Below are 11,516 nucleotides of genomic sequence, written 5' to 3' on the forward strand. Positions count from 1 at the left end.
GAATTATTTCCTGCTTGTCGACTTAGTTCACATTAGGCTCTTCTCTTAGTTGTCCGGTTTATTTTGTTCTTGCACCCCCTCTGTCGTGTCTGTCACATCTTTGCCTCCTCATTTTCTTGCTTACATCTCTGCAAGTGCCTAACTAATCCTTATCATCCCGGTCCATCTCCTGGAAATGCCCCAGTTGTGTTTTCCTATAAGGGAGGGTGAATAAAACGGATATTAAAATCAGATGCATGTATAAGTGAATTTGCATGCCAGTGGTGGTACCTTTGCTTCCGGGATGTTAACCACTCCAGTGACCAGACAGTGGACCAGGGGCCATTAACAAGGACCTGTGTGTCTCTCTTGCCTACCCCTATTCCCTATTTCCCCCCATTCTGTAGGGAGATCATAGAATTCAGAGATATCTCCCGTGCAGCTTGCAGGGAGACAGGTGACCAGCATAAGAATAGAATCCCTCATTTAAGGTCTTCACAGAATTTAAGCATCACAAGGGCTTGTATTTGAATACCAGAACAAAATACATGTGTAACTATAAAGTGCGCATTTTTCAGTTTACAAGTCGAAATCTAAACCTTTGAGAATCAGCTCCTTAATATTGTTTTACTGCAACTCGCTGGCTATTCCAGTTGTAAACTAGGTTGGTTTGTTAGAGGAGGCTTGGGCTAATGAAAAAAGGCGCAGAAAAAATAAAAAATGTAAAGAAAAACTGCAAAATTTATATTAAATAATATACAAGAGAGGAAAATTTAGAAATATTTGGTAAATCTGATAAGGCATATATATGATGAGTATCCACATAAATAATTAAGAGTTATTAATACATAAAATATATATTTTTCTGCCTACAGGTAGCATCATTCTTGTGGTCCTTAATTTTCTTTCATATGCATGAATGCTTCAAAGACAAACATGGTAAGCATTTATAATTCAGCAAATATTCACCCATTCTCCATCCGCCAACTTCAGCAAGAACCATGAGGAGAACCTCCTGAATCATGGCAGAGACAAACTTAATAGATGCAGCGTTCAAGAATGAGGAAAGACTTTGGATCATACACTGGAAAGAGAGGCGCCTGATCAATGACAAGATTGTGCCTAGTCCATTACTATCCGTGGATTACTGGGCAACAATGTCCGCAATGTGTGGCAGGTTCTTCAGCAACCCATGTTATCCATATCATATGTGTAGCTGCTTGTCTGTGACCTCGCCCATTTGTTGTTTATGGTGTGATATATTTCTTGCTAAAACTATGCTCAAACTGGTTTTGCATCGCACCACCCTTGCTCGCCCTATACAAATATAGGTAATTTTGTGTATCCTATTTGAAAAAAACTATCTTCGTGTTGGTCTTTTATGGTATCTCCCTCGCATTGATTAAATTCATGCTGACCTTTTATGGCATATTTCCTGCTCTTGCTATGTTTGCTTTGGTTGTTGATGGCATTTTCCTTGCAGTGCCTTCTCTGGGCATTTCTGATATCTCCCTTCCATCTGCTAATACTGGGCAAATTTACTTTATTCAAAAAGTTAAACCAATGTGATTTACCCCCAAACTTGATTAGCAGCCGTTTATAAATTACATCAATTTTGCACAATACATTTTCCTGGGAATCTTGGTAAAACAAATCAGTTCTTTAAAACATTATGTATGAATACATTGATTTAAAAGGTATCAATTTATCAATTTGTTACCAAAAAAAAGAGTCTATTCATTTAAAAAAAAAACATATTTTACAGATATAAAGCTGATGGTAAATATGATAATGATTTCCTATGTCGTTAAACATATAAAGACCATTTATCCCAAATTATGACTATAACCACTTTGCTCATTTATGGAATCTTCCTCACTGTCACTATGTTGGCTTTGTTCATTGATTGTTTCTCTCCCGTGCAAAGTACGCCTTTTGCGCTATGCTTGCTGAAGCATGTTAGAGTCATGAAATTGCTTTTATTCTACAAAAGTAAACTTAAAATAAATATACATAGCTAGGGAAAAAAATAATGAGACCATTGTGGACAAAGTTATAACAAGAGACAGATACCATAATAGGCAAAAATAGACATTGATAATGCAAGGAAGGATGATAAACTACAAAATGGAGATAGAAAAATAAAGGAGAATCAATTCTGTAGCACAGTTAGTAGATCTCAAATGAGTTGTCATTTCTTAAAACAACCATCTTATAACCCGTCCTCATTTTCGACTTGCAATTTAAGACTGTGACTGTGAATTGGTGGGAGGTTTTGCCACTCTCTCAAAAGCCATGTGAAAGTCCATGTAATAACCAGCAAGTACTCTCTCCGGTTCCCTCAGAGGCCTCTTTTTGGGCATCAACAGAGCAAAACAGTGATTCATCATGCCTATCTGTACTACAAAATCTGCCTGGTTGTTAGGTAGAATTTCCTGCAGCTATACCAAATCTAAACTGAGAGAAAGTACATACTTGGCTCAAAATTATGAAAACAACATCCAAGAATGAAATGAATCTATATGAATCCTGACACTTTTCATGCCCTTGTTAAGGATACATCTTTGCTATAGACACACATTATTCAATGTACTAGTTTCCAATGGCAGGGCACTTCGACGAGTGCCTTCGTCTACCTTTTCTCTACCTTTTAGTAAACACTAAAGTAATGTTTAGAGTACATGGGCTAGTTGCTCTCAAAAAGGGTGTACACATTTGAGTATCCATATATGAAACACCAGTACTATTGTGTAAGCTGCTGGATTACTATCTGGCATTTATATGCATTTGAGCATAAGGGGGAATCTTTAAAATGATTTGGAACGCTAAGCAAAGAAACATTTGACAAGTATGTGTTTAAAATGTTCATTTAAACCTTTTTATTTACATTTTTATTTTGTTTCTGTGGTCAGGTTGTACTAATAAGGAATTGATCCGGATCTTTCTAATCAATCATTTGCCTATAAAAGATCCATACATCTAAAATAGTCTAAATCTCTTGTTCAGAGGCACCCTCTACATAACTGGGTCAAGAGGCAGAACCTCTCAGTTATTTTCCCTTGCTGGTTTCAACAATGGTAGCAATTACACATATTAGATGAGTTCAGTTTGCATAACAAGGGGCCAACAAAATGAAGCTGTAATTTTTAATCAGAAGCAGGAATTAATATTTAATTTTGTACTGCTTTTGTCATAGCTTATTCCCAATCTCGTAACTGCAATTGGTTTCTTTTTTACATCTGTGTATTTTGTATAGGTTTCTTAACCTTTTAAGAAATGATCTTCCACTTCTATTGTATGCTCTGAATTTGTGTCATCATATACATGCATCCTCGTAACATCATCTGCACAGTCCTTAGTCAACAAACTAGAGCACATAAATGAAGATTCTCACATTCATTTGCCAGTGTTTTACTTGAATGTAAAAGAAGCCTACTAATGGCAGCAGTTCAATCAAGTTATCATGATACTCATTTTTCAAGTTGCATCTCCAATACTGCTTTGATGAAGGAGAAGGGTAAGACATCATCTACATATGAACAGCCTTAGCAGAAGTTGAGTATGTCAGGGAGATCTCCGAGAGAGAGAGGTCCTGGAAGGATGACAGTGTGGGATTCTATGTGAAGGGGTGGGTGCAAGACGAGAAGAAGGCTTAGTTTGTCACTGTGCTGTCTGATCTTCTGTATTTTTTCACTAAGGAAGAGGGTGATGGCATTGCACTTGTTTGTGAAATGTGAGCTAGGAAGGTCAGGTGGGGGATTAGTGAGGTGCTTGATTGTCTTGAAGAGTGCACTACGTAGGTTGGTGGCTTCATTGTTGGTATAGTATTTTGCTTTGTCTGATGTGATGAGCTGTCTGTCTGTTGCATGGAGGGACTTCAGTATCTTGAGGTCATTGGGAGTTCTGCTTTTCTTCCATTTTTGTCCTATCTGTAAATGTTGTGTTTATTGTGAGAAAGATCTTAAGGATACCAGATCGGTAAAGGATTTGAGTTGGGTGTTTTATTTGGAGCATGGATATTCACATAGTTTTCAAAAAAGTGTTGAAGTTGTTTAGAAGGATGTTGGCATCAAACGTGCTGTTGGCACAGCAAGACATGGGATCAAGCATTGGGATGTCAATGGAGAAGTCCTTGGAGGATCTAAAGATTTGATTTTCTATTTTAGGTTGACCTCAGTTTGTTAGTAGGACACTAAGCAATGAAATAGGGATGGAAAGGCAGCTTGTTACATCCAGGGGCATGGATGGTTTGGATTTGAATATTGGTGATGTCGAGAAGGCGAGTTCAAGGATGGTGCCTTTGAAGTGTGCTGGTTGGGCAACATGCTGTATCACACTGAATAAGGTTGAGTAAAGTGTCTTCTGTTTATTTTTTTGAACTTGTGTTGTCTGGGATGTCGCAATCAAGCAGGAGAAGGTGGTTGTGTCGGATGGATGAGGTGGCAAGTAGAGAATACAAGAGAATGCTGCACACCTGATTGCAGGTGCATGTCAAAAACTGCAGCGGCACAGCCAATGTGAGGTAAAGACTACAGGAGCAAGGCGCAGCCTGCAGGAGTGCAGTAGAGATACTGTTAAGACTGCACAGCCATACAGTAGACTGAAAGAGTAAAACTGTGGGTGCAGAGCATAGATGGCTGGAGCACAGCACACAATTCTCAGGACAGAAAAGATTGCAGGATCACAGCAGACTGCTAGAGTGCAGCACAGACTGCAGGAGCAAGCACAGAAGAGAATGCAGAAGCTCGGCAGCTCCTGTAGGAGCACAACACAGACTGATCTAGCACAATAGAGACTGCAGGAGCATAAACTGTAGAAGAACAGACGGAAGGAGCACAGTAAGTACAGCACATACTGGAGAAAGAAGCACAGCAGTGGTTTCGGGAGCTCCGAAAAGGCTGTAGTAGTAGAAGTAGTACTAGTATTAGTAGCAGTAGTGGACACGCTGCAGGAGCACAACACAGGCTGTCAAGCACAGCACAGCCTATAGAAGTGCAGCACTTAACTGGTGGAGTGCAGCATAGGCTACAGGAACACATTGTAGACTGCTACAGCACAGGATCCTGGAGCACAGCACAGCACAGTGCAGAGACAAACAAGGCAGAAACTGCAGGGGCTCAGCACAAGCTTTAGTACCAAGCATAGGCTGCAGGAGCACAACAAAGACTCATGCAGCATAACACAGACTGCTGGAGCACAGAAGAGAATGTGAAAGCATAGAAGAGACTATCAGACCACAGCAGAGAATACCAGAGCACACTAGAGACTGTGTGAGCACAGCATAGGTTGTAGGACCATGGCCTAGACTACAGAACCACTTTAACAAAAGAAACCTCTAAAGAAGCACAGCACAGACTATAATAGCACCGTACAGACTAATGGACTGTGCACTGCATGAGCCTAAGACCAGCTACTGAAGAATAACAACATCTTCAGGAACATGGCACACATGAAACTGCTGTTGCACCGCAGAGAATGCTGATGCACTGCACAGACTGCAAGAGCTTGGCACAGACTGAAAAAGTACTGCATTGAATTCTGGTGCAAGACAGAAAATGTGCGGCTGCACTCCTTCCCTTAAACATGTATTGACTCCTTTAAAATATGGAACCAAATAACTGCGTGCGAACAGATGCTGTAAACTGTCCCCAAAATCACAGCTCCGTTGAAGAAAACCAAAAAGGCTCGAGGCTTGCGCACCCCTGTGTCGCACTGCTAGATGCAGGAAACTTTTCCCCACCATAGGCCACTCCATAATGTATAATCCATATTTGACCAGTGAAACCATATTTAAACAATTCCTCATTTCACATTTAATCCTTTACTTTTGCTGAAAATCACTGCGGAGACAGCATGATGTCACCATGATTGTTTTATTGAACATTTTCAAATGCCTCCTGCTCGCCCATCCAGGCTTTTAACAGTGACACGTGGGAAGAATCATTGATACTTGAGTAGGCTCATGTAATTTAACTTCACCCAATGCATTTCGAGCCGAGGGGCTCTTCGTCAGGGGTTTGCTGAAACAAATAAAAGAGATAGCTTCACCAACTGCTCTAAACAGACTTCTGTGTCCAATGGAAACCATACTATGACTGCCCCCTGCACCACCACCCTCATCAACCCTCCCTCCCTGCAATTACCCAACTCTGAAGAAACCCACATGTTGCACGACAAAGATGTTACACACTTCACTGCTAAGTGTGAACCCCCCCAGAATCAGAATTACAAATGTAAAAAAAAATACTATACATAAAATCACTACATGCATTGTACCAAACTAATAAAACTCCCAACCTACTAATCACACCCTCTAAACCTTCTTATAATATCCCCGAAGTTCCTCACTACATCTTAGTGCTGAATCTCCCCGTGTGCTAAATAATCTATATTTAAACTTTTACCTCCAGAGCCACAACCAGCAGCCTCATATTAGCGTGCGTTATCACTCGATACTACTGAAAGAATAAGCTTTCTCCACCTCTCAAGTTGGGTAATTGCAGGGAGTGAGGGTTGATGGGGGTGGTGGCGCAGGGGGCAGTTGGGTGAAGTTAAATTACATGAGCCTACTCGTATCAATGATTCTTCCCGCGTGTCACTGTTAAAAGCCTGGATGGGCGAGCAGGAGGCATTTGAAAATGTTCCATAAAACAATCATGGTGACATCACTCTGTCTCCGCAGTGAATTTAAGCAAAAGTAATGGATTAAATGTGAAATGAGGAATTGTTTAAATATGGTTTCACTAGTCAAATATGGATTTTTCATCATGGAGTGGCCTATGGTGAGGAAAGGTTTCTTGCATCTAGCAGCGTGACAGAGGGTTGTACAAGCCTCGTGCCTTTTTGGTTTTCTTCAATGGAGCTGTGATTTTGGGGACGGTTCACAGCATCTGTTCGCACGCAATTATTTGGTTCCAAATGTTAAAGAAGTCAATACATTTTTAAGGGAAGGAGTGCAGCCGCACATTTTCTGTCTTGCATTGCAATTTACGGTCCCAATGCGAGCTTGCACCCCACGGATTCTTTGGTCTAACTTTGGATAAATAAAGTCAATGACATTTCATCACTTTGGAAACAGTGAAAAACATGGAGTGTTCAGAGTGGATTTCATGCAGTTTTGAGATAACTGTTGGAACAGTACCATTCATATCGAGGGAAAGTTGAAGAGTCACTGCTGCTGTGGTTTATTTTCATCTTCATGCATGCTTACGTTTCTATGTAATTTTCATGGACTTTTTTTCACTCATTTAATGGTTATAATGATGATATTTATTTTCAACACAGGGTGATTTTGTTTATATACTTTTTTTGATCATTTTTTGATCACCGGTATGGGAGGGTTCACTATAGGGCTGTAAAAAAGTGCATTGCTTCTGTGATTTTCATTTTTATGTTTGCATGGGCATTGGATAGGGGCACTGGTTTACCACTAAATATTTCTTTAGGAAACAGAGTTTCAACAGTGTCAGGTCACACGTTTAAAGACAATCATTAGATTTTAAACACTAATTGTTCAAACATGGGTGAGCCTTTCACATTAACCGCTTGAGAGGTGGAGAAAGCTTATTCTTTCGTTAGTATCGAGTGATAACGCACGCTAATATGAGGCTGCTGGTTGTGGCTCTGGAGGTAAAAGTTTAAATATAGATTATTTAGCACACGGGGAGATTCAGCACTAAGATGTAGTGAGGAACTTCGGGGATATTATAAGAAGGTTTAGAGGGTTTGATTAGTAGGTTGGGAGTTTTATTAGTTTGGTACAATGCATGTAGTGATTTTATGTATAGTATTTTTTTTTACATTTGTAATTCTGATTCTGGGGGGGTTCACACTTAGCAGTGAAGAGTGTAACATCTTTGTCGTGCAATATGTGGGTTTCTTCAGAGTTGGGTAATTGCAGGGAGTGAGGGTTGATGAGGGTGGTGATGCAGGGGGCAGTCATAGTATGATTCCCATTGGACACAGAAGTCTGTTTAGAGCAGTTGGTGAAGCTATCTCTCTTATTTGTTTCAGCAAACCCCTGACGGAGAGCCCCTCGGCTCGAAATGCATTGGGTGAAGTTAAATGATATGAGCCTACTCGTATCAATGATTCTTCCCACGTGTCACTGTTAAAAGCCTGGATGGGCGAGCAGGAGGCATTTGAAAATGTTCAATAAAACAATCATGGTGACATCACTCTGTCTCCACAGTGATTTTCAGCAAAAGTAATGGATTAAATATGAAATGAGGAATTGTTTAAATATGGTTTCACTGGTCATATATGGATTATTCAGCATGGAGTGGCCTATGGTGAGGAAACGTTTCCTGCATCTAGCAGTGCGACAGAGGGGTGCGCAAGCCTCGTGCCTTTTTGGTTTTCTTGCAGCGAATTCTTGGGCATGGTACAGACAGCCAGAGCGCAGCAGCAGAGGAGGGTTCCGGATGAGGACACCCCAGACCATGTGAGCACACTCCTGGTGATAGTAGCACAGCGCAGGCTGCAGCTGGGAGGAGCATGGCTTGGGCATGAGGGAGCACAGCAAAGGCAGCAAGAGCACAGCACTGGCAGAAGGAGCTTGCAAAGAGTGCAGTAGCACAGTATAAAAGAATGAGCTCATACTGCAGGACTACAACACAGTCAGCAAGAGCATCGCAAAAACAGCAGGAGCACTGCAGAGACTGTGGGTACACGTGATACACCTCAAGAGTGCAGCAGAGACTACAAGAGCACACTACCGGTGGTACGAGCACAGTACAATGAGCAGAAGCACATCACAGGTAAATGTAGCACAGCATAGACTGTACGAAAGGCAGTAAATGTACAGAAGGAACTGCACAGGAAACTGCAGCAGTGGAACAGAGACTGTGGGAGTGTATAGGATACTGCAGGACCACACAGACTGTAGAAGCACACCACCGATGGTAGGAGCACGGTACGGTGTGCAGAAGCGCTGCACAGGTGATGGCAGCACAGCATAGACTGTAAGAAAGGCAGCAATTGTACAGAAGGAACCGCACAGGAAACTGCAGCAGTGGAACAGAGACTGTGGGAGTGTATAGGATACTGCAGGACCACACAGACTGTAGAAGCACACCACCGATGGTAGGAGCACGGTACAGTGTGCAGAAGCGCTGCACAGGTGATGGTAGCACAGCACAGACTGTAAGAAAGGGAGTAATTGTACAGAAGGAACTGCACGAGAAACAGCAGCAGTGAAACAGAGACTGTGGGAGTGTATAGTATACTGCAGGACCACACAGACTGTCGAAGCACAACAAAGATGGTAGGAGCACAGTACGGTGTGCAGGAGCACAGCACAGGTGATGGCAGCACAGCACAGACAGTAAGAAAGGTAGTAATTGTACAGAAGGAACTTCAAGATAAACTGCAGCAGTGGAACAGAGACTGTGGGAGTGTATAGGATACTGCAGGACCACACAGACTGTAGAAGCACAACACAGATGGTAGGAGCACGGTACAGTGTGCAGAAGCGCTGCACAGGTGATGGCAGCACAGCATAGACTGTAAGAAAGGCAGCAATTGTACAGAAGGAACTGCACAGGAAACTGCAGCAGTGGAACAGAGACTGTGGGAGTGCATAGGATACTGCAGGACCACACAGACTGTCGAAGCACACCACCGATGGTAGGAGCACGGTACAGTGTGCAGAAGCACAGCACAGGTGATGGCAGCACAGCACAGACTGTAAGAAAGGGAGTAATTGTACAGAAGGAACTGCACGAGAAACAGCAGCAGTGAAACAGAGACTGTGGGAGTGTATAGTATACTGCAGGACCACACAGACTGTCGAAGCACAACAAAGATGGTAGGAGCACAGTACGGTGTGCAGGAGCACAGCACAGGTGATGGCAGCACAGCACAGACAGTAAGAAAGGTAGTAATTGTACAGAAGGAACTTCAAGATAAACTGCAGCAGTGGAACAGAGACTGTGGGAGTGTATAGGATACTGCAGGACCACACAGACTGTAGAAGCACAACACAGATGGTAGGAGCACGGTACAGTGTGCAGAAGCGCTGCACAGGTGATGGCAGCACAGCATAGACTGTAAGAAAGGCAGCAATTGTACAGAAGGAACTGCACAGGAAACTGCAGCAGTGGAACAGAGACTGTGGGAGTGCATAGGATACTGCAGGACCACACAGACTGTCGAAGCACACCACCGATGGTAGGAGCACGGTACAGTGTGCAGAAGCACAGCACAGGTGATGGCAGCACAGCACAGACTGTAAGAAAGGGAGTAATTGTACAGAAGGACCTGCACGAGAAACAGCAGCAGTGAAACAGAGACTGTGGGAGTGTATAGTATACTGCAGGACCACACAGACTGTCGAAGCACAACAAAGATGGTAGGAGCACAGTACGGTGTGCAGGAGCACAGCACAGGTGATGGCAGCACAGCACAGACAGTAAGAAAGGTAGTAATTGTACAGAAGGAACTTCAAGATAAACTGCAGCAGTGGAACAGAGACTGTGGGAGTGTATAGGATACTGCAGGACCACACAGACTGTAGAAGCACAACACAGATGGTAGGAGCACGGTACAGTGTGCAGAAGCGCTGCACAGGTGATGGCAGCACAGCATAGACTGTAAGAAAGGCAGCAATTGTACAGAAGGAACTGCACAGGAAACTGCAGCAGTGGAACAGAGACTGTGGGAGTGTATAGGATACTGCAGGACCACACAGACTGTCGAAGCACACCACCGATGGTAGGAGCACGGTACAGTGTGCAGAAGCACAGCACAGGTGATGGCAGCACAGCATAGACTGTAAGAAAGGGAGTAATTGTACAGAAGGAACTGCACGAGAAACAGCAGCAGTGAAACAGAGACTGTGGGAGTGTATAGTATACTGCAGGACCACACAGACTGTCGAAGCACAACAAAGATGGTAGGAGCACAGTACGGTGTGCAGGAGCACAGCACAGGTGATGGCAGCACAGCACAGACAGTAAGAAAGGTAGTAATTGTACAGAAGGAACTTCAAGATAAACTGCAGCAGTGGAACAGAGACTGTGGGTGTGTATAGGATACTGCAGGACCACAGTAAAGACTGTAGAAGCACAACACAGATGGTAGGAATGCAGCACAACTTGAGTGAGTATGAAACAGACCGCAGTAAAACAGAAGAGACTGTAGAACACAGAACAAACTGCCGGTGCACAGCACTGGAGAAAGGAACCCGACACTGGGTGCAATAGCAGAGCTTAGTAGAGATTTTAGATGGAGCATCACAGACTGCAGGAGCACAGTCCAGACTGCAGAACCACAGCAGGGATTTAGGACCACAGCACAGGCAGCTGGAGCACAGCCAGAAAGGAGGCATCAGGAGGAGCTGAACACGATAAGATGTCAGAAGGCTGCAGGAGCACAGCTGTTGAGAAGCAAACAGTGAGAGGACAGAAGACAGCTGGACGTCACCAGTATTTCTGTCTCAGCACTGCAGCACAGCCCTCCCTTTTTTTTCTACGTTTTCCTGCCTACCATTTCATTTCACCATTTGTTGCTTTTTTAATCTTGTCCACTTATTTCTC

At 43.1% G+C, this 11,516-nt stretch overlaps 1 protein-coding gene across 2 annotated transcripts in view; it reads left to right on the forward strand.

Annotated features, from left to right (window-relative positions):
- The window catches only part of LOC146855664 (uncharacterized), a 212,791-nt gene extending 204,636 nt beyond the window's left edge, over window positions 1-8,155 (forward strand). Inside the window, exons 7-8 of one of the 2 annotated variants that reach the window (XM_085650634.1) lie at window positions 855-918; window positions 7,993-8,155. In XM_085650634.1, the coding sequence (XP_085506760.1) occupies window positions 855-898 (44 nt within the window). In that variant the 3' untranslated portion in view covers window positions 899-918; window positions 7,993-8,155. Of the gene's footprint in view, window positions 1-854; window positions 1,410-7,992 lie in introns of those variants that run through there. The other variant, XM_085650633.1, reaches the window with a different exon arrangement.
- The last annotated feature ends 3,361 nt before the right edge of the window (window positions 8,156-11,516 follow it).

This window comes from Triturus cristatus, chromosome 4_1, assembly GCF_964204655.1.
Source record: "Triturus cristatus chromosome 4_1, aTriCri1.1, whole genome shotgun sequence".
Taxonomy (NCBI): Eukaryota; Metazoa; Chordata; class Amphibia; order Caudata; family Salamandridae; genus Triturus; species Triturus cristatus.